Source organism: Aspergillus brasiliensis (genome assembly GCF_001889945.1).
Source record: "Aspergillus brasiliensis CBS 101740 unplaced genomic scaffold ASPBRscaffold_11, whole genome shotgun sequence".
NCBI classification, from domain to species: Eukaryota; Fungi; Ascomycota; class Eurotiomycetes; order Eurotiales; family Aspergillaceae; genus Aspergillus; species Aspergillus brasiliensis.
The window spans coordinates 246,067-268,021 of NW_027137452.1; the positions used below are offsets into that span (position 1 = coordinate 246,067).

At 49.4% G+C, this 21,955-nt stretch overlaps 11 protein-coding genes across 11 annotated transcripts; 6 read left to right on the plus strand and 5 right to left on the minus strand.

The window, feature by feature from the left end:
* Positions 1–60: 60 nt before the first annotated feature.
* On the plus strand, positions 61–2,175 carry ASPBRDRAFT_32650 (uncharacterized protein; the record flags this gene model as incomplete). The annotated part of the gene is made up of 1 exon (XM_067623041.1): positions 61–2,175. The coding sequence occupies one exon, from the start codon at positions 61–63 to the stop codon at positions 2,173–2,175; it is 2,115 nt and encodes a 704-aa protein (XP_067476140.1).
* A 130-nt stretch (positions 2,176–2,305) lies between these two features.
* Positions 2,306–3,549, minus strand: ASPBRDRAFT_183157 (zinc-dependent alcohol dehydrogenase family protein; the record flags this gene model as incomplete). Its single annotated transcript, XM_067619996.1, has 3 exons — positions 3,383–3,549; positions 2,861–3,307; positions 2,306–2,772 (listed from the first exon to the last, which is right to left on the minus strand). The coding sequence occupies exons 1-3, from the start codon at positions 3,513–3,515 to the stop codon at positions 2,306–2,308; spliced, it is 1,047 nt and encodes a 348-aa protein (XP_067476141.1). The 5' UTR covers positions 3,516–3,549.
* Positions 3,550–4,122: 573 nt separating this feature from the next.
* ASPBRDRAFT_658095 (uncharacterized protein) lies at positions 4,123–5,449 on the plus strand (the record flags this gene model as incomplete). The annotated part of the gene is made up of 4 exons (XM_067628597.1): positions 4,123–4,581; positions 4,649–4,855; positions 4,902–5,185; positions 5,242–5,449. The coding sequence occupies 4 exons, from the start codon at positions 4,123–4,125 to the stop codon at positions 5,384–5,386; spliced, it is 1,095 nt and encodes a 364-aa protein (XP_067476142.1). The 3' UTR covers positions 5,387–5,449.
* A 62-nt stretch (positions 5,450–5,511) lies between these two features.
* Positions 5,512–7,502, minus strand: ASPBRDRAFT_77222 (sugar porter family MFS transporter; the record flags this gene model as incomplete). Its single annotated transcript, XM_067629353.1, has 4 exons — positions 7,089–7,502; positions 6,327–7,037; positions 5,907–6,263; positions 5,512–5,856 (listed from the first exon to the last, which is right to left on the minus strand). The coding sequence occupies exons 1-4, from the start codon at positions 7,305–7,307 to the stop codon at positions 5,512–5,514; spliced, it is 1,632 nt and encodes a 543-aa protein (XP_067476143.1). The 5' UTR covers positions 7,308–7,502.
* A 235-nt stretch (positions 7,503–7,737) lies between these two features.
* Positions 7,738–9,237, plus strand: ASPBRDRAFT_46174 (sialidase family protein). Its single transcript, XM_067625574.1, has one exon. The coding sequence runs from the start codon at positions 7,800–7,802 to the stop codon at positions 8,958–8,960; it is 1,161 nt and encodes a 386-aa protein (XP_067476144.1). The 5' UTR covers positions 7,738–7,799; the 3' UTR covers positions 8,961–9,237.
* Positions 9,238–9,255: 18 nt separating this feature from the next.
* Positions 9,256–11,893, minus strand: ASPBRDRAFT_287784 (uncharacterized protein). Its single transcript, XM_067622558.1, has 3 exons — positions 10,266–11,893; positions 9,976–10,204; positions 9,256–9,816 (listed from the first exon to the last, which is right to left on the minus strand). The coding sequence occupies exons 1-3, from the start codon at positions 11,464–11,466 to the stop codon at positions 9,492–9,494; spliced, it is 1,755 nt and encodes a 584-aa protein (XP_067476145.1). The 5' UTR covers positions 11,467–11,893; the 3' UTR covers positions 9,256–9,491.
* Positions 11,881–12,925, minus strand: ASPBRDRAFT_131728 (dihydrodipicolinate synthase family protein; the record flags this gene model as incomplete). The annotated part of the gene is made up of 2 exons (XM_067618361.1): positions 11,881–12,408; positions 12,467–12,925. The coding sequence occupies 2 exons, from the start codon at positions 12,923–12,925 to the stop codon at positions 11,881–11,883; spliced, it is 987 nt and encodes a 328-aa protein (XP_067476146.1).
* A 191-nt stretch (positions 12,926–13,116) lies between these two features.
* Positions 13,117–15,314, plus strand: ASPBRDRAFT_132502 (Zn(II)2Cys6 transcription factor; the record flags this gene model as incomplete). The annotated part of the gene is made up of 5 exons (XM_067618448.1): positions 13,117–13,374; positions 13,430–13,536; positions 13,595–14,444; positions 14,511–15,102; positions 15,148–15,314. 5 exons carry the CDS (start codon positions 13,117–13,119, stop codon positions 15,312–15,314), a joined length of 1,974 nt encoding a protein of 657 aa, XP_067476147.1.
* Positions 15,315–15,447: 133 nt separating this feature from the next.
* ASPBRDRAFT_32658 (aldo/keto reductase) lies at positions 15,448–16,458 on the minus strand (the record flags this gene model as incomplete). Its single annotated transcript, XM_067623042.1, has 1 exon — positions 15,448–16,458. The coding sequence occupies one exon, from the start codon at positions 16,456–16,458 to the stop codon at positions 15,448–15,450; it is 1,011 nt and encodes a 336-aa protein (XP_067476148.1).
* Positions 16,459–17,315: 857 nt separating this feature from the next.
* On the plus strand, positions 17,316–18,639 carry ASPBRDRAFT_131802 (uncharacterized protein; the record flags this gene model as incomplete). Its single annotated transcript, XM_067618368.1, has 4 exons — positions 17,316–17,785; positions 17,904–18,147; positions 18,218–18,418; positions 18,481–18,639. 4 exons carry the CDS (start codon positions 17,316–17,318, stop codon positions 18,637–18,639), a joined length of 1,074 nt encoding a protein of 357 aa, XP_067476149.1.
* A 682-nt stretch (positions 18,640–19,321) lies between these two features.
* Positions 19,322–21,324, plus strand: ASPBRDRAFT_57462 (uncharacterized protein; the record flags this gene model as incomplete). The annotated part of the gene is made up of 4 exons (XM_067627745.1): positions 19,322–19,437; positions 19,549–20,466; positions 20,528–20,742; positions 21,317–21,324. The coding sequence occupies 4 exons, from the start codon at positions 19,322–19,324 to the stop codon at positions 21,322–21,324; spliced, it is 1,257 nt and encodes a 418-aa protein (XP_067476150.1).
* Between the last annotated feature and the right edge of the window lie 631 nt (positions 21,325–21,955).

Consider the following 21,955-nt stretch of genomic DNA (forward strand, 5'->3'; position numbering starts at 1 on the left):
GACTTAGCGATATCTAGAAAATGGTACCATTCAATAATCTGAGCTGCGAGGAATGACAACATGCTGCATACCTTTCAAACTACAGGCTCAGTGCCCAAGCGCCGCAAAGTACGGCGGGCGTGCCGTTTCTGTCGAGAGCATCGAGTGCGGTGTGATGCAGTCGCCCCCTGCCATCAATGTGTGGTCAACAAGGTTTCTTGTAGTCGTCTGAGTCGCTCACCTAGCCCATCTGATCGGCCTGGCACTGCTACAAACGCGTCCCCATTAAACCTGCTTGTCACCCCGACAACCAACAAGGAATCAGAGAAACATATCGCAGGCATAGCATCTTGTCTCGACGACACAGAGACAGCTCCGACCAACTATCGCTTGGACTCAACCCTTGGCTTCATCGATCGCATAAACACCTTCTGCGCTGGTGTATCGCAACTGTCCTCTCAGTGGTCCTCTGCTGGGCCCCCTCCTGCGTCTTCATCTCCTTTTACCCCCCATGATATCGATGGCACAGCTCCGGCTGAGTGTGACTTGTCGTCTGAACAAGTCGATCGTGTTCTCGAGATATTCTGGGCACGGTTACTCCCACAAGTTCCAATTGTTCGCCGAGAGGATCTAGAGCGCCCTCATTCTCAGCAGGATACACTGACCCGTCCGGCTCCGCACCCTCTGCGGGACGCAGTAACAGCCTACACTATGCAGTACATATTCTACTCAGGCCTCCATTCCCGACTGCTCGGATTGCAGTGGAAGCAATTCAACAGGAGTAATCGGTGCTCAAGGAAGATTGGCATGCCTTATTTTCAACGTTGTCTCACAAGCGCGATGCATTATACAACGTTTGCGGCCCCTTCACTTTCAATCCTTCAGTGCTACTGCATCATGACCTTATACTTGCTAGATGCTGGACAGCATCAGGCGGCGTATAACATGATTGGTCTCGCGGTTCGGATTGCGCGATCACTGAACCTGGACTGTAACCCGCCCCCTCAAGTGCACCGGGACCAAGCGGAGCTTTACTCTCGGATCTGGTGGACCTTAGTTCACCTCGATTTTCGCTGCTCAAGGCACCTTGGGAAGCCTGTGAGTGTCCAGCTTCCTATATCTAGATCATCGCCACCATGCTGGATGTCGAATAGTCCACCTCGTCCGGTAAAATTTCCATATCATAATGAATCCATTCGTCTCACGTGTGCAGCACTGGCTGTTATTGAGTCAATGGCACATCATGAGAAGACGAAAACGAACCAAGACATTGAATCTCAGGCAAACGTTCTGACGGAGAACCTCCACCACTTACGTGTATGGAAAGATGAATTACGCCAAAACACATGGTTCAAGCATGTTAATCTGGAGGTTCAAGATACGCCCGCTTCTGGACCAGGAGGGGACAGAGATAGCGACGTATACATTGACTATATGGATAACACTCCGCTCCAGATTCAAACCCAGACCCTGCTCCAGCTCCAATACCATGACGCTATGATCAGTCTACATAGGGTCTTTATCCAGTTTCCTCGTCAGCCGGCAATGAACCGAGAAAACCCACTAGCTGGTGCACATGCCGCAACTGCTCTGAAACACGCCTTGGCAACGATCCACATAGTGTACTCCCGTATGACCACGCACGACATATTCTATGGCTCTTGCGAGCTCTATCAATACCAATGGAATGCCGTGCTAACACTTATGGGTTTTATGTTGGCTTTTCCATTCTGTCCACGTTGCCCAGCAGCTCGCGGCTACGTTGATCTGGCACTGGAGACATTTGAGTTCGCGGGTCCTCAGAATGACGCCGCAGTTCGTGCAGCATATCTCACACGTCACCTATGTGAAAAGGTTGATAAGCTGACTATGATGTTGAATATTGATCTCCGGCGGGGTGTGTCCGACAGCACGAAAGGAGCACCTCCGCTGACGGATGATGGCATGACACAGGGGGCGGATCAACCATCTGGTTCGCTACACATGAGAGCGGCACCTCAAAGTACGGACATCGAGCAGTCGTATCTTTCTGTTTCTCAAAGTCAAGCAGATAATGATTTGTTTTGGCCCTGGGCAGACCTCGTTGATCCTGAAATCTGGCCGAGCTATTGCGATGGAGTGAACGAAGCCTTCACGGACTTTTCTAATATGCCCATGCTAGGAGACTCTGCTGGCGCTTTATCCGAGCATATATAATGATAATAGAATTATACCAGATATAAACTTCTCTGCGCTGAGACTCAGAAATTGATCAGCTTGTTCCTCAACCAATCCTTAAACACACTGAATTATCAACTACGGGCTATTCACACGCCATCTGCACCAGCTAAACCTGGATAACAACCTTTCCAAAATGCGAGCCACTTTCCAGATACCTGAAAGCATCCCTAGCCTGACTGAAAGGGAATACCTTGCAGACAACAGGATGAATTTCATGTTCCTCCTCAAACCTAATCAGCTCCTCGAAGCGATCCGTCGGTCCGTTAACAAATCCCTTCAAGGTCAAGCTGCGAGTCAGAGTGAGCAGATTAACGTTCCTCTGCTCTCCAGCTGTTTGGATCTTGCCAGAAGTATATCCAATGCAGTTGATTAGGCCACCAAACGCAGCACACGCAAAACTCTGACTTAGCGTCTGCGAGCCACCCGTTTCAAGAATAATATCTGCGCCGTGTCCATCGGTGATTTCCATGACCTTGTTCGCCCATTCCGGCGTCTGACGATAGTTGATGCCAAAGTCTGCCCCGAGAGCCTTCGCTCTGGCTAGTTTTTCGTCAGACGACGAAGTAATAATGACTATACCAGTATCAGCTTCGAAGCCATACGTTCAGGGACAATACACTCAAAGAGGAGGGGTTGGCGGAGGAAGACAACAGAAACATACCCTTCGCTCCAGACGCCTTCGCGATCTGCAATCCAGCAATACTAACACCCCCTGTCCCCTGAAGAAGGATATACTCTCCCCGGCCCCCATTCTTCCCTATCGGCCGAGCCCCATTTATAGCCATCCACGCCGTGACACTCGCAATTGGAAGCGTGCACGCCTCCTCATCACTCATGTGCTCGGGTGCCTTGACCAGCGCATCCTCCGCGAAGACACGATGCGTTGCTAGTACACCTTGCTCAGGGAGTCCCAGACTGCCCGCGAGCGCTCTCTCGGTTAATTGGCCGGTCTTGTGGTCCGGGATGAACAAGGAGAGAACGCGATCTCCGACGTTCCATTTGGTGACATTCTCGCCGACGCTTTGGATCACGCCGCACATGTCTGAACAGGGGATTATGCTTGATGCTGGATTGACTGCGCGGTGGTGGTTGTATTCGCCGTTGATCACTGGTTTTTAAGGTGTTTAGTTGTTAGGTGCATTTGATGGCGGTTGGAATTGAGGGGAGGGGGTTGTGTGCCTACCTTCCATGTCGCGGTAATTCAGTGATATAGCACGGATCTGGACAAGGACCTGTCCTGATCCGGGTGATGGCATTGGCACATCTTCCTTCTTGAGGCCGTCGATGCCATCGAAACTGGAGATGTAGTGTTGCATGGTATGGATATTAGACAATATACGGGGTAGACAGGGCTCTAGATGATTTTTGTTGAGTCTGGTAGTATGACTGTACCTTCATATGCAACGAGGACGGTCTGTTAGGCCTTTATACGTCTGGCTATAGCATGATGGAAGTAAATGTACGAAGGTCCTTGCGGACTGGCGCTCCCGTGATTCCTATTGGCTGTTACAGCGTATGGAGATGGACAATATTCACAACAGTCACTGACCCCGCCAATCTGGAAAAGATTTGTAATATGACAGCATGAGAGAGCTTTTGGGAGACATAGAAACCATATCCTTGATTACAAACCGCCAATCGAGGGTGTAACTAACTGGAAGACTTGAAAATCTGCCTTGAAAGTATTTCGAGGGTAAAGGATGGCTCCGACCAATAGGAATCACAGGAGCATTCCATAAACGGTTAGTACGGCATTGACAACATTGATGTATATCGTTACTAATCCACCCAATATCCAGAAATACATAACCTATCTCTCCATTCGTTCGACTTCTTTCTGCAATAAATACAGCACAAGAGAGTAAATAATAAAGTATCACTTCGAGACACCTCAACTGCACACAAATCCCAACAGGAATCACAATGTCCCACAACATCCTCATCACCGGAGCCTCCGGCTACCTCGGAGGCACCCTCCTAGCAAGCTGGAAGAAAGCCAACCTACCACCATACGGCAGATTATACGCGCTAGTCAGATCAGAAGAGCAAGCAGACAAAGTCCAGAAGCTATACGGTGCAGAGCCTCTTATCGCCAATGTCAACGACCACGAAGCTATCACCCAAACCATCATCGACAAAGAAATCACTATCGTGTATTACCTCATTGATGCATACTCTGCAGAGTATCAACCGGCATTTATCAAAGCTTTAGGGGAAGTCAAGAAGAGAACAGGCAAAGACGTGCACTTTCTGCATACCACCGGCGCTAAGCAGTTTAGTCGGCATGCGGGTGTTTCTGTCGATCAGGTACTTCTGGATACGGATCCAAGACTGTACGATATTCAGAAGGGGGCTAGGTCAGATCGAACTTTTGTGGCTGAAGTGAGTTCTTGAATCTTTACTATCCCTAGTGTGCTGTATTGTTGGAGTAACCACTAATGAAGTATAGTCCGCAAATACCAACGCAACCATCATCGACACAGCCGAAGCACACAATGTGCGAAGCTACATCTTCGCTCCGTGTCTTGTATACGGCCAGGGCGAAGGATTCGGAAACCAGACTTCAATCCAGGATGTTGATATTGTTCGTGCTGCGTTGAAGTTGCGTCGCGTGTATAAGGTTGATACGGATGATCCTGTATGTACTTCCCGAGTAGTAAGTGAGTATTTTCACGCATATGCTAACGCAAACATGCTTTCAGATCTGGCCTGTCTGCCACGTCGCAGATACGGCAGACTTATATTTGCACATTCTCCAGAAGGTACTATCAGGCGAGGAAGTTGGTCATGGAAAGAATGGTTTTTTTCTGGCTGCTTCGGGAAGTGTTCCGTGGAATAAAGTCTATGCTGCGATGGCGAAGGCGCTCGCGAAACGCGGATTGATTGAGGATGAGGATGTTGTGCAGGCTGATGATGAGGTATTGGCGAAGATGGGTGAAGCACTTGGTGTTGCGCCGGATGAGGTGCAGGTTCTTCTTGGAGGAAGGTAAGTAGATGCTTTCTGGGTGTGAGGCTTGGAGGCAGTGCTGATTGTGAGATTAGATGTATGTTTACGGCCCAGCATGGAAGGGACATTGGGTGGGAGCCAAAGTATCCACCTCATCATATCCTTGATGTAGCGGATGATGAAGTTGAGTTGATTATCAAGGGGCTGGTGGGTGGTAATAAGCGCCCCGATATCAGGTAGACTCACTTTATATATTTGTTGATTTGTTTGGGGGGCAGCTTAGCAGTATAATAAGCCTCTCTCAAAATGACGTTCACAAATACTCATAGCTCAAGTTATCTCGAGAGACTCGGTACAGTAACAGACTAGACACGCTCAACATGATCCACAGATTGCTTGTCCCCATCATCATTCGTCTGACCCTTCGACAATTGCGGAATGCCCTGCCGCACTTTCTCCTCTTCCGTGGGATACGCATGTCGCCACATAGTCCACAACGGTCTCTGAAACAAGTCATCGATACTCTCGATGGACCTGCCTTTCAATTCCGGCAGGCAAAAGTAGATGAACACCACACCAGCGTATGTCAGCATAGCATACAGAAGAAACACGCCCCAGCCCATGTTCGTGATCATGTCTGGTGTGGCTCGGGTGATACCATAGTCGACGATCCAATTGACGAAGAAGCAAAAGCCCATACAGACTGATCTCTGCGAAGCTTTTAGTTCAGTGGTACAGAATAGATGCTAAGTGTACGTACGATTCTGGTCGGGAATATCTCTGCTGCCACGATGTAGCAGGCAACGCTGTGTCCGAAGGACCACCCGAAGGCATAGATATATATCCACACTATTCCAACAATGCCACCTGCTGGCGTTCCACCGATGGTGCTGGTATTTGTGCCTGCGAAGCGAAGGTAGAGGGCGAGGTAGAGCATGGCGGTGGCTTGGAGGACGGCACCGACAAGCAGTGGGCGACGACGTCCTACGCGGTCGACTAGGTAGGTGACGTAGAAGATCGTTACGACGAACTTGACGACGCCATAGACGCCTGTGGTGAGGAGACTATTTGAGGTTCCGTTTACACCGATAAGTTCGAATATCTCGGGGGCGTAGTACTATCGAATGTCCTGGGTTAGCAGATTTCATGTAAAAGATAGTGACAGGCACTCTGTACTCACATTCAGTGAATCGGTACCCGTAAACTTATGGAATAGGAACAACATAACCGCAAGGAAGAACCGCCGCGAATTGCTCTTGATGAGAACAATATCCTGAAGAACAACCCAGTAGCTATGCCCTTGGTGGCATTCTTGCTCGAATTTGACCTGGGCCACAATTTCCTGATATTCCGTCTGAATATACGGGTGATCAGCAGGAAGCTTCCTCAGACGACAGAGATTCTCCAAACCCTGCTCTTCCTTTCCGTGATTGATAAGGTATCGTGGTGTTTCTGGAACGAAAGGAATCATCAGGCACATCAAGACCCCCGGAATCAGCTGGATTCCCATTGCCGTTCTCCATTGGGTATCGTCATGCTCGACACCGGGAAACGACCACAGAGAAACCCCGTAGTTGATCCAAAAGGCGACCATCAAACCAGCTAGGATCATCAGGTTGTACATGGCTGTCGCTGATCCTCTCACCGATTTGGGCGAGTTCTCCGCCAGAAACTGTGGAGACAGCATGGAACTGGCTCCAACTCCCATTCCGCCAATAAAACGACCGGCTATGAGCACTTTGTAGTCTGCAATCATTTGCATCACGCCACCGATAACGAACACAAGCCCCCATAGGAACACAGACCACTTGCGGCCTAGGAAATCGGCGCTGGGGGCTGCACAGAGGGAGCCAGCTGAGCCACCGGCTGCGAGCATTGCCGCGATTGTTCCCTATACATGTCAACGTCCTGGATTATATGGAGGGTATATGCGGGTTGCTACCTTTCTGCTATCAAGCTCTTCGGTAGATAGCTTATCGAGCCCGAATGCATGTTCGAAGGAGGGCAATGTAAGGATTCCCCCGATGTTGCCAGTGTCAAATCCATAGAACCAGCCCGCCCAGGCAAGAGTAATCAAGAGATAGACGAGTCTGCCATTGAAGATTTGCCTGGGATCGGTCCTGGCCTCCTGGCTTGCCCAGATGCTGGTTCCTCCAGCCATTGAGACGTGACTTGAAAATTAAAGCAACAATTAGATGACAGCACGGCTGGGTACTTGAGCGTGCAATGCAGTAATTTTGGCCCTGGTCAGTGTGGTAGCCAAGGTATGACTCTCCCCACATAGGACGAGATACACCCTGGTTGCTGTCGATGCGCTCCATTATATGGAGGGGAAGCTGCGCATGATCAATGCTCCTTTTGTACTAATTTGGTATGATCTACATTACCCCGGAGTGACAGCTGCACTAAATCCGGGGTAAATGCGGAGATCAGTCCAAGCTGTTCGCTGCAGGCTATCGTCGGACTGTCCTCCGAGCGTTGAGGGCTTGTCGGCGCTGGCCCGAAAGGCGTACTTCCTTGGTGAAGTTTGGCCAATAAGGTTCTTCCCATTAGGATATTATAGTGGAGTTCGTAAAATAAGAGCCGGCAGGTTTAGCCAGACTCTGAAAGGCTTGCATTTTCAAATCTAATTGCAAATCGACTATTGTTGACAATGACTACCATAATCCCTCCCGACAGTTCGATCCGTTCCGTGGAGAAACCCTACTTCTACCGCGAGGCCTACCTCCCGGCACCCACAGTACAGAGCCATGCATCCAATCTACTCCGATTGCCAAACGGTGACCTGCTGTGTGCCTGGTTTGGCGGTAGTCTGGAAGGAAAACCCGACATCAGCATCTACCTATCTCGGTTACGGCACGGGGAGAGTGAGTGGACGGAAGCGTCGAAGATGACTCACGACAACACCCGCAGCGAGCAGAATCCCGTTCTCTTCCACGCACCTACCGGTGACCTATGGCTTCTGTACACCTCCCAGCATGCCGGAGACCAGGACACGGCCATTGTCAAGTACCGCGTGTCCCCCGATAGCGGCACCACATGGGGCGATGAGAAGGTATTGTTCCCCGACACCGGTACCTTCATCCGGCAGCCAGTGGTTGTCCTCGACGACGGAGCTTGGGTGATTCCCATTTTCAAATGTCGGGTGCAACCGGGCGAGCGATGGCTGGGAAATGACGATATTTCCTGCATCCGGGTATCCAGAGATCAGTGTCGTACCTGGACTGAATCGGAGATCCCCGAAAGTACAGGGTGCGTGCACATGGAGATCCAACGACTCAAGGATGGATCGTATCTGGGCATGTTCCGCAGTCGCTGGGCCGACAACGTCTACCTGTCAACCTCGCCAGATGGACTAGTGTGGAGTGCTCCGCAGCCGACGTCGCTTCCAAATCCAAATGCTGGCATATGCTTTGATGTGTTACCGTCCGGTAGGGTAGTACTGGTGTATAATCATTCTTCGAAGCGTGATGCGCTGGGGAGACGTCAAGGCCTGTATGACGATATTGCTGATGGGGTAGATGAGAGAAAAGATCAAGCGTCAGCAAAGGACGGCAGGGAGTCGTTTTGGGGGTCACCACGGGCTCCCCTGTGTGTTGCTTGGAGTGATGATATGGGAAAGACATGGAAACACCGAGTCCTGGAGGAGGGAGATGGGTATTGCTTGACGAACAACAGCGAGAGAAAGCTCAACAGGGAGCTGTCGTATCCCAGTATGGTGTTTGCTGATGGAACGATCCACATTGCGTATACCTTTTGGCGACAGCGGATCAAGTATGTCCAGCTTAAGGAAGACTTCTTCGAAGAGGTTTGATTGGATGGCTATCAAGCTCTATTAGAAGGACATTGACAGGATCTGAATTTAGGGGATAGACTACACAACCACGGAATATCTAAACCTGTTTGGCAATGAAATGGCAAATTTTGTTCTATGATAGTTTCAATATTGCGATAGCTTTGATAATGGACATCGCCCGAGAGAAAATAGTTTCCAAGTGGAACGTACCGTCAATCTAGTGAATTTAGTGAGAAAAATAAAGAAAGAAACAAAGGGATTAGGTAACTCCCATACGTTTTGCAACATAATACAGGGCTTCTCACTAGTCTCCGAATGGGTGATGAATCATTAGATGTATCAGGTGCTGTCACTGTTCCTGCTCAGTCCAAATATAGAACTAATACTTTCATCGTCCGTGGTCAGACAAATAAGTAAACAACTCAGATACTATTCTCTGTTGTTTCCTCTGCGGACGCCCAACTCTTAGAGCCTCTTCTACAAGATCGAGGAATATGCCGCGTCGGAAGACATGAAACAACGCCTCGCTTCACACGGTTGGCTTTCTCATCAGTAAGTAAACATCCAATCCACTGGCTCCAGATCAATAAGAAAGCACTCTGCGGACAGTGCGACGGTCTGAAACCAAGCAATTATGTAACCCAGGCGTTCATAACAGCGTCTTGCTTGGTCCGCAAAACCGGCGTACCATTCTTCGTGAGCTTCTGCATTCAACCAAATAATACTGGCGGAGAAGCGCGTTGTTGTTTCTGGTGGGCTCTTTAGTGGATGGGATTCCCCCTCATGGAACCCACGATGGAGGGGTTGAATGGCAGCCATATTGGGTAATTGTGGCAGAGTTAGGAGTCCCTGAACGACATGTGAGGCCATGGTACTGTATGAACATAGTTGTGGTCAGTATATTTTCTTCAAAAAGGCAACATTGATGGATGCTTGTCACGATTGTTTAAGAATCTTGGGGTTGGCGCGTTCTCTGGAGAAATAGGAGAAAAGGGAGACCGAGTGTTAATCAGCATAGAGCAGTAATAGTTACCATTTAAACCTATGGTAGGCATGCCACAAAATATGCTTATGCAACTCATCATTGGCGACATGGATTGACAGAAGTTCGAGGTGACATGGGTGTTTCATGGAAAGTGAAGCACAGTAACGATCCAATACTGGAGCTCGACGCTGTATTGCACCGCCCCCTTTCATAAGGGCCTCATTTACCAACTGGTCGAGTTGTAGGAAGATGTTTCTATTTGGAACGATCCTCCATTCTGACAGGGCGTTAGCTAAGCGGAGCTTTCGACAAGACAACCTTTGTATGAACCGGCTTACCAATCAATATGCCAAACATGGAAGCCCTGGGCTCAGGAGATAGCTTGCTAATTTCTTGGCCCCATCGAAGACGCGGAGATCCCAACTTGTCATGGATAGCGCGACACAGCCCGCGCAGGATGGCCAAGATTTTAGGGCCTTTTCCATCCGCGTGAAGCCACAGCACATCAACCATCGGTACTGGAGCGGATCGAGGAAGGACATCTCCAGCTGATAGAAAACCGTGTTGGCTCATGGCGCCCATCGAACACCAGAAGGCTTTAGGGAGAGGACAGATACGACAACCTGAGCGAACTTCATCGATGCTTTTGTTACGCCACAAGTCCCACCGACCGAGGTAATCAAACCCCTTGTCATGGCTGTACCGGGGTGGCAGTACTTGGGTCGCGAGGATGGTGCCAGAAAACCTTTCAAGGGATGCTGTCCAGTTGATTGGGGCTGACGAATCGTACTTGGATAAACTATCTGTTAAGATGGACGATTGTCCTGCAGTGTGAGCTGTCAAGATTGTCACTTTCTCATTCAAAGCCGGGCTTTGGATCCAGGAGACGCGTCCACTTGGAACTTTCCATAGTAAAAGGCCCAGGAAAGTTCGGTATTCAGAAGGAAAATCATCTTCTAGCCAATTCCCCCCACCGTAGAGGAGTGTCGGGGATGTGATGTCTGAAGCTCCAGATCCAAGTTCATCGATTACTTCTTGCCATTCCTCTTCAACCCACCGAAATCTCTCTGCCGGGTCATAGTTATTAGAGGCGTGGAGGACTGAAAGGTCTACCAGCTCTAGGATGTGCCCTGACCCCGCAGCAAAATCACAAGGAAGGTTCAGCTGAGCACAGCAATTCAGAACAGGCTTCTGCTGTAGAAGTGGATATAGAAGGCCAAATCCGAAAGACAGTTGGAATTCTTGCCATGCCTCACCATGGTGCCATTGAATAAGAACAACGATCCCATGGGGGTCACCAGATATAGGAGCCCAGTAAGCCTGCTGGAAGCCGGGTATAGTTGAGATGAAAGCTAATGACTGCTGCCATAATGAATAGCCTATATGGTTTTCATTCACGATATCAACCTCTGGCCGGAAAGTCAATGTTATAAGGCTGAGAACTGGAGTTTCCGGCAAGTGATCACGCAGGCGAGTCTCGCTCCATGAGACTCCAGATAGGTGCGGAGACCGCATTTGCTCGTTACGATAATAGTGCATTTTGGGCCAGCACACAGAGTATTCCAGTTGCTGAGAACGGTTTCATCGCGACTTAATAGAGCTTAGTAAGAAGAGAAGTTTAGTTATGTTGTGAGGTTGCGTAATGGTAGGCACCCGCTTAATGATCACCCAATTCGACATCTACGCGAGTGAATGGCGCCTATCACTGCTCAGGCTGCTGCTCTTTGTCAACTAAAAATAACCCTACCCAATGGGGTATGCAAATCTCACACATCCTGTATGTTTATGGCTTCTAGTAACAGTTCATATATATCTCGTAGGCCCACCGATAGTCTATACTACTATGAATGTAGTCCCGGCCAGCTAGTTATATGTGAAGGAATCTTAAAAGCTTAGCCGATCATCCGTTGCGAGATTTAGCATATAATACGTTGGCAGTAGACGTTCTATTGTTCACCCCTTTCGCACATCTGGCAAAGAACTCTCAATGTCCACAAGATGCCTCATCACACCAATCACCCACTCCTGCGTGGCCGCAGATGATGCTTTATACGGCTTGCGAGGAAGGAATGCTGCTTGGTCCGTCACACCCGCTACTGATCCGGCGAAATGAGCGGCGGCGAATTTGGTGGGTGCAATTCCTTCCTTGCAGGCCTTTTCGGCCTGTGATATCAGCCCTTGTAACTTCCTCGCTTCGTCAAGCTGCCCGGCCTTCCAAAGAGAAAATAGCTTGGCCGTCGACTTGGGGAAAACATTGGCAATTCCTGTCACGCAGCCTGATCCGCCTCCGCTGAGACAAGGGATGAGCCAGTCGGATGAGCCGGCATAAACCCCGAACTGTTCATGTGTATATTCCTCAGTTAACCGAGTCACCTTGCCAGCATTACCACAGGTTAATTTGACCCCGACGATGTTGGGATGCTGCGCCAACGCTGACATGACATCCGAGTTCATGTCCACGCCATTACAGACAGCTGGAAACTATGGCACTCAATCAGCCCACATTGACATATGCACCATGTGCGGGAAGAGAGCTTACGCTGTAGATAACAATTGGGAGAATGTTGCTGTCCGCCACCTCAGTGTAGAAGTCCAGAATAACGTCTTTTGTCACTGCTTTAGGCCAGTAACTGGGCGGTAGAAGTAGACCAAAGTCTGCGCCTGCCTCACGCGCGTCTTCAGCGAGACGAAGGGATTCGTTCGTCGATTGCCCACTAATGCCCGCCACCACTGGAAAGTCATGAAACCCCAAATCCACCGCCGCCCGTCGAGCAGTTCTCACCAGCTCCTGCCGCTCAGAGGGCGACAGCAAAACTGCCTCGGCGTTGGTGCCAGCCAGAACGAGTCCGTGGATCCCACTTCGGATGAGATAAGTGAAGTATTTGTAGGAAGCATCATAGTCAATCTCCTGCCGAGGTGTCCCTTTGAAGAGAGAGATAACTGGGCAATATACGCCCGGAGGCAAGGGTTTGCTCTTTGGTGGAATTGCTGAACTCATGGCTGTGATCTGGAAGATTGTTCAATAATCCTACCCTCTGCTAGTGTCTTTATATCAAACCGCTCGGGCTTCTCCCGATGAGGCCGAATGGATATAACCGACGATGCGGGGTAACTTGGCTATACGCACAACAACCGTGAATACCATCAAACAAGTGAAATATCTGCGGTGTCAAACGCGCTATGTCGAAGATGGTCAAACGCAAGCGACAAGCGTCTGTAACGGAAACAGACGACCACCGGGACGAGGTGGTTGACTCCCTCACTCCAGCTTCGGCCAGCTCCCGACAGCAGCAAGGCACTTTAGAAGATCGCGGTCAGTCTGAATCGCCTGCCCGTCAAGCGTCGGAGAGAAGCCCGCAACAACCCGCAGCAGCACCATCACTGGTGAATGTCTTGCCCAGTATCACCCGAAAGGTCACTGCATGTGTGGCCTGTCGGAAAAACAAGGTGAAACTTCGGTGGTAGGAGGTTGCATTGCTCGATCTAATTCCCAGGCGTATAGACAAGATGTGACATGCCAGAGAATGGTCCACCTTGCGTTCGATGTCGCCGACGATCACTGTCTTGTGTGCTGAATCGAAGTCTCCAGTCTCTGGTGGAAGATACCAAGTAGGTTTTCTTCCTATACCACTTCGAACTATGTCGACTAAGCCTGATTGCTTTACAGAAATGTCGAGCATTTGCGGACCGACGTACAGAATCTGCATCAAACCATTGACATCATCTGCCAGACCCTGGACCTTCAACCCCCAAGACCTCTCCTGATAACAGGAAATGAGAACGAGTGCACCAGAGAAACCAACAGGCTAGAAGGTGAATGTGACGCTGGCCCAACGGAAGGATGCGAAGTATCGCCACCAGAGTCGCCCACCGCGGTGCAGGCTCCCATTGATACATTCCTAGACATCGCCAAACATGGGACCCCAAACTCGACGAAGATTCCATCAGGTGTCACTCGTGGTAATGGACGAGCGGATCTCATCAGCAAAGGCATCATCACACTCGAAACAGCGGAACAACTACTGCGCCGCTACTACTCCCGTCTAGATCACTTTCTTTATGGGATCTGTGGTGAGAATCGGGACATGGATCATCTACGCAAGGATGCTCCGACACTTCTCGCTGCCATCTGCACGGTGTCGGCCCTCCATGACCCCCAGGACCAGGAAACCTACGAAGCGTGTAACCGCGAGTTTCGCTCCCAGGTTGCGCGGTCTCTCTTCGAGAAACGGGACGTAGAGTATCTCCGAGCCTTATGCATTGCCTCTTTTTGGCTTGCAGACGCATCGCGGATCTTGTCTAGTGATGGCATCCGTCGAGCGGCAGATATGCGTCTCCATCGCAGTTTCGACTCTCTTCTTGGTATTCATCCACCTGAGTATTCTTCCCCATCATCCTCATCGCCGATAGTTGCGGCAGATCGCATTCGCCTGTGGTATCTGTTGTTCGTCTGCGATCAACATCTCTCAATCCTCCACAACCGCGACTCGCTTCTGCGGAACGATAAGGATATCGCGGTGAGCTGGGAGGCATACCTGCATCGAGTGGAGGCAACTGAATCAGACGTACGAATTCTGTCACAGGTGTCGCTGCTTTTAATCATGGGTCAAGTTCGAGATGTTTTGGGGTCCGACAAGGAGATGCAGCTGCCATCAGCCCTTACCCATCAGATCACCAACTACTCGCGACAACTTGACCGGTGGTTCACTCGATTCTCTGCCCTCTTTGTCACAAACGCGCATATCGGGGATTTCCCAAGAAGAGGGTTGGAGCTGCACTACCAGTTTGGGAAGCTCTACCTTGGTCACCAAGTGTTCAAGGGGCTTCGTGGCAACCCCATCCCCGTGCACTTTCTGTCTGCGGCCCACATGGCCCACGAAGCGACCGTCACCATCTTCGAGATGATCTTGAATGATCCTAAAATGAGCGAGAACCTTGTCGGCATGCCACACTACTTCCATGTAATGATCGCATTCGCCGGTCACTTGTTGCTGGAAATATGTCACAATCATCATGTGCAACTAAACATTGATCTGTCCGGAGAGCTTCACCTCATCAGTGCGGTCTTGGGCGTCTTTCGCAAGATAGATTGCATCACATATCATCCGCTCCGACGAATGGCTCCTGGGTTGAATAGAAAGCTCTCCGAGACAGTCACCATGCTAGGACTCGATAGTCTGTCTGGAACTAATAATACCAGCAACAACTTGTCAAATGCAGTTCAGCATGCAGGAATCACTGGAGGTCCTGACCCCTCAGTTCAGCCCCTGGAGTCAATGCACGATATATTCCCGCTGGGCTCTAGTGAACCTCCCGTTGATGATTTTCTATTCACGGATATGGGAGAATCCACCTTTCCAGATTTGGTGTCAAGTTTCATGCCATAGCTATGCCAGATCAGCAAGTTAATGGTTAATATTATTTGCAATACAGAATATATTCAATGCTTGTCACGAACTGTACACTCTTTACATTAACACACAAGAGTATATTGAGCAGACACGACTACCCATAGTGTATCTATATAGCTTCTACAGGAAGAGGTCTATATTCTTCCTCAAGTAACTTGACCTCTTCATCAGACAACTGAACACCCAATGCCTCCGCCGCCGACTCAATTCTCTCCATACTATTCAACCCCACGATCGGACACGCACCCTTCTTCAACAACCACGCAATAGCAATAGCACTCATACTGCACCCTTTCAACTGAGCCAACTGCTCCACCCGTGCAACAATAACCTCATTCTGCTCCCCCGAGAACCACTTGACCGTCTTCTTATCCTGACTAGACCGATAGGTCTGCACCTTCCACGGCCTCGCCAGCAACCCACGAGCCAACGGACTCCACGGGATCAACCCAATGCCCTCAGCCTTACAAAACGCATTAACCTCCCGCTCCTCCTCCCGATAAAGCAAATTCCAAAGTCCCTGCATACTCGTAAACGTCGTCCAATGATTCATCTTCGCCGTATACTGCAACCTCGCCAGCTGCCAGCAATACATGCTCGACGCCCCCAGATAATGAACCTTGCCCATCCGCACGAGATCATGTAGCGCACACATGATCTCCTCGGGTTCTGTATCATCCAGTCGATGGAGTTGCAATACATCGATATATGTCGTGTTCAGCCGCGCCAGGGACCCTTCAACCGCGTCGAAGATATGTTTCCGACTGAGGCCCATCTGATTCACTAGCTCGCCATCGTTGACGGCGGGATTCGGTCGCAATGGGGAATCCGGGTCGAAGACGGGATAGTATAGCTTCGTCATGATCACTACCCTGCTTCGCGGGATGTTGTATGTCGACAAGGCCTTTCCGATGAGGATTTCTGACCTCCCGTTCGAGTAGGAGTTCGCTGTGTCCCAGGTGTTGATGCCGCTGTCGTAGGCCTTTTTGAGTAATGGGAGGGCTTCGTCTTCGGGGAGTACCCAGGGACTGCCTTCCCAGGCGGGATTGCCAAAGATCATGCAGCCGAGGATGATTTTGGAGGTCTTGAGGCCGCTTTTGCCGAGGCGTTGGTATTCCATTTGCTTGGGGTGGGGGGAATGAGTATAGCCAGTGTAGAAATTTAAGTTTGATTTGTGTTGGGTAGTAGCCGTGGCTTTACTTTAGGAGGTGTTGACTATTAGCTTTAAGTGTGATGTTGTGATGTTTGGAAAAGACCGGGTATATCGGTTGGAGGTCGGATAGAGTCCGGGGGAATATGTACTATTCTCGGGGTTGTCTCCGCAGTCACACTTTGCCTAGGAAGTCTACTATACTATCCGGGTCCAAATCGTTCTCTCAATCATTCATAGTAATCGTTGAAGCATTTCGCAAGGATAATACCACAGTACTACCTGGTGCGAACGGTTGATTGACGGTTGGTGTACACTCTATTCACAAATGTTCTTTATGTTCTGGGCACAATGGGCTTATCCGAAGCTTTCACACACATACCTCCATTGATTCACCATGTAAGAATGGTGCAAAGCCAATGCACTATGGGTCATCCCACCAACCATTATCTCCTCATGTTAGTATTTATACAGATGGTAGACCGGTGAAGAGATCCCATTCTGTTACTATGGCCTCTTTGTTCAGCAGCTTCGTGATAGCAACTTCAGGAGCCGTACTCTTTTAGCACTGACTGATCCTTCCTATCCCGTTCCCACCCTTGTGATTTTGAGTAACACCAATGCGTTGTTGCACAAGGTTCTTGTTATGTGACAGTGAGCATTCAATTCCAATGACTGACATCCTGAACCTCCCAGACCCCTCCTCATCAGAGGAAACGGTTAAATTGTTCCTTCTCATCGTGACCCCATCTTGAACAACCCGTCTAAGCTAATAATATCACCTTCCATCAGCCCAGGACACATCTGAACGAAGCAATCACGATAACATGGTTCCACGGCCCCATTCTCTGTTCCGTGGTTCAGACCAGGAGCAAGACCACCGCCAAGACGTACGCGCCCCTGTGATCAACAGAATGAACCAGACCTTCAGCGCCGTTGCAAACCATAAACCCGTGTGGCTCCACCCTGATATCCACGAAACCCTCGGAATCATATGTGAGGACCTGCACATCTCGGAAGAGGGAACTCATCAGGACAACCTCTCGCCAGTCTTCTTTGAGCCTCTCGGAACGCGTCATGTTCCGCCACCTCACCCTACGGCCGCTGAGACCCCAACACATGCACAGAAGATCCTCGACGAGTGGGACAGACCCACGCCGCGGCCACCAACGGTGACCGATCAGCTTTATCTGCTTATGTACCGAATCAATGTCATATTTGACACCAGCCCGCGCGATTTTGAGAAAGACCGTGGGTGGTCTAATACGCTGTCGGACTACGCAAAGTGGTTTATATGGTGAGCCCTATCCTCCCCGAAAGAAAACCCATGAGTGTGTGTGTGTGTGTGTGTGTGTGTGTGTGTATACAACGATGAGAACTGATTTGGAGGCTGACAATCTTTTCATCTCAAAAAGTGGGGAAATTACACCAGAGCTCATCGCCGAAGAATTTGATGGGCTGGTTTGGGGACCGCATGCCTCAATGCCAAATGTCGGTTTTACAGCTCGGCCTCGGCTCAACAAGCCCCACATTTTGCTCGCCTTGCTGACAAGATCTGAGGCTAATGAGATGCTCTGCAGATCGGAAGCTTTGACCATCTTGATAGTGATGCTGACCAGGCTCGAAAGGGATGAGTTGCCCAACCACAATGTCATACCGGTAAGTGGGAACCTCCCGTTGTTTGTCTTCGACATGTTTCACATCCAGCCAACTTAACTCAAAAACTTAGATGATGGTCATTAGCGTCTTTCCCGGATTCAAGCTCAGAATTCTCGAGGCCCACTATGATGCTCGGGGACTCGTCATTCGAAAGTCCGATTTCCTCGGCTTCGCGAACCGAGACGCCGCGATGCAGAACATGGATACCCTGATGAGTTTTATGGGTTCCAAAATGATTGGGAACACGATGGTTCCGAACCTCATGGCCGAAGTAGGTTCTCGTTAGACGATGGCGGTGGTTTGTGTGACGAATCTAATCGGTTCTTCTAACAGCCAGAAACCGAAGTGCCTCCACCCCCGGACGATAACTCAGGTCAGGAAACCAACAGCCGAGGATTGAAATTCTGGAGGGTGGGATTTTTGTGGCGGGCTCTCCGTCTCATGTTGAAGACTCACATGTCGGACATCAGAGATACCGTTTACACCTCATAAGATGGATGGGACTCCTGTGTGCAAGCGAGTGTGGCTGGATAGTACCTATCGCCTTTTCGCTTTCTCGCCAACTTTGCAAAGACTGTCGTAGCGGGGGGGGAATCGGGCCCATGATCAGATATCCAAGTGTATGTAGATAAAAAAAAAAAAAAAACCTTACGCCAGGAGAAAGAGAGCGATCATGCGAGATAAGTAGCCATAACGCACCAACACAGCAGATTGAGGGACAAAAGAACAAAAAAAAAAAAAAAAAAAACCCTACCATCATGATGATAGTAATAATAATAATAATAATAATAATAAGGTAAACAAAGGACAATTGAACATGTTTCTACTACCAGATGGTCTCCTGCCCTTTTTTGTTCCTCGTCCATAAGATTACCCTACCGACCTTATCCAAGAGATGATACTCGAATACAAATTGTACCGGTCGTTCGACTCACCCCCAGCATGATGCTTCGCCGATTCCCCTTTGATTGGTAGGTACGCTAGCGGCCTAATTGCAGTTATCCTATGCTCAAGTCGAGGCAACCTCCCATCTTCTCTGCATTCGTCGCCGAAACAGTTTATATGAATACCTGCAAAAAGGGCTTGCAAAAGGGCACTAACTCTCCTACCTCTGCGCATCTCGCGAGTCCAAACGATCCTCACAGTCATTCTAGCTTACTTACTCCTTCACAATATGTTTGCCTATAGAAGTTTCATCGTAACTCCCCTCCTCCTGTCTGATATCAAACGTATGGTGGGCCTGTACGACACAAACGAAGTAGCTGAAAACACACACAACCCCGAGAATCAGTTGGGGGGGGTTTTCAGATAGCACCCAACTCTCATACTTGGGACGAGCTATTTCTATGTCTAATACCTTCGCAATAATTAGTTCTCCTTGTGAGGTCTCTTCTCCTGCAGTTTCCTGTCCTTGTGTAGTGTTCCCAACTACCCATTGAACCTCTACTTCAAGATGGAGTTTTTCAGGAGGGTCAGCAAGTCAAAAGAGGCCAAGACGACTAAGAAGGCCAGTCCTCCCAACCAGGAGGAGCAAGCGGAAAAGAAGTCCGCGAGAAGTCTGGGGAAGATTGAAGGCTTCAGGATACCACAGCATCCTGATGGATGGGAGAATCTTGTGCAGGAAGGAGGCTTGAGAAATTTCACGATAAAAACGTTGCCACGCGAGATGTTCGGCTCCGCATCGAAGGCATCCAATAAACAATATGTGATGCTACGCTGTTATTCGCCTAGAATTGTACCTCCCATCGATTTCCGCTACCACATGAGCAAGTTCGGATTCAGCAAAGAAATGCTGGAGCGGGCAGCGGGGCTGCTCAATCAATCCTCAGACTGGGCCAAGTATATCCGGAGTCTGAAACAAGGCATTCCTACCCGGGAACTGAGGGATACGCAAGGTGACCTTTGGCCCGGGTCATTCATGGCCGCCAAGCGGCTGCAGGAGCAGACAGCCACGGTCAAAGGAGCGCACGATCGAATCAGGCAAGCCAACCATCAGAGGGTCGAGAAATACATTGATGCCGAGGATGAGGCCACACCAAACGCGGCACTGGTGGTCTTACTCCAAGAAATCACCCATATAGTAGGGAACGTGAACCTTGAGTGGGTGCTAAACCGAACTCGCTTTTCTGCCGAGTTTGGCGACGGGCGACTGTATCGCGCTTGCACAGATGGAGCGTGGCGCTCCACGCAGGATTTTGAGGTTTTCTCAATCGCTGAAGTCAAGAAGGGTCTTCGGTCAGAGTCTACTATTGTTCAAGAAGCTTGCGAGATTATAGCATGGATGATGACGTCTCCGAAGTCCGCTGTGTTTGAGAGCCAGTAAGTCAGCTTCAAGAACAGGCTTCTTTGAGCAAGTAACTAACTCTTGATTCTGACGCAGCTGCCTTCTTACCTCTCAGGATCGCCACCAGATCTTCCTGACCTTTGCCAAGTATGAAGAGGCATTTCACAATTATCTCAAGAATAATGAAGCAACCGATAAATTCCTTGTTATGGAGACATTTGGCCCATATGATGCTGAAGATCCTGATTGTCTTGAAGATCTTGCAAAGATCATCATTGCTGCAGTTTGGATTATACAAAGAAGCCTGTCACGTCGGGTGGTTATCGCACAGAACGAGGTCCTGTCTGGTGCCCAAGGCACCCAGGTTGCCGCCTACCATAAAGGGTAAGGCTTATTTTAGTGTAGGCAGAATCCCGACCGCCTGCCATTTTATACTCTTTCCTGCCGGGGCCCCTTATATTACTGCCTGAGGCACACGGCAGGCTAGAACAACTGGGATAAGATTCTGTATGTACGAAAAACAAGTCTTACCCCCTGCCTATGTGAAATATAGGATTTGTACTATGTCTATATTGGAAACCGCCTGCAATGTGTCTGGTAATTGTTCTATCTAGATTATATAGGTCTTGCAGGTCATCGACACGGTTTCTCTTTCTGATGGAGATTGGAAGGAGGCCGAGATGATGGCAAGTGCTCGGAGTTGTCTCCGTTGCGCGTCATGCTCATCAGGCCAAGTCGTGAATTAGCAGCTTTTTAGACACTTGGGATAGAGATGAATTGGAGCTGGCTCCATTGCATTCATAATTATTCACCACTTCCTACAGCGCTGGGAGGATGCTTCACCTCAACCCGTTAATATTCCGTTCTGGCTTCACCACCATGTAGTACTATAAAAACAGCCTTCATCCCTCTCTCTCTTCCAGAGAGTTCTCAAAATCATTTTAACCTTAAGAGATCGTCTCCGAGCACCTGTCTCTCTATTGGAACGGTCTCAATATCTCAAAAACCAACATCACTTCTTTTTACCCCAGACGCCAGGCGGGATATCATGTCTAGGAACATCAACTATGTCTCAAAATCTGAACATATTCGGGTTATATGAACCAAGGATAGCCTATGTCATAATTATTTTGGGTGTCGGCAACAACGCCTGTCCGAAAACGCAGCGATATGAAACTACTAGTTGGCCTTGTTTCGTTCTTTTCTATCATTAGCACAGCAAAGGCTCTAGCACAGACGGGTTTATAGCCGTAGATCAAGCATGTTTTACCCTTCTGGATGGTCACGAGTAACAAACTCCTATACATCGGTTGTGGGATTAAGTATCTTAAGCTTAGAGGACAACAAGTGGCCAGCCGGTAACACTGCGTGGGCCTGTTCTAATATCTCTCCTTGCTCGAACAAAGACTCTGCCTCATTACAGAAAATTATTTGGCTAGTTTATATCCCTATCTCCAACTACGAGACTAGCCTCGTTGAATGCCTGCTGGTTGAGCGCGACCTAGTTAGTTATGAAATGGTTAG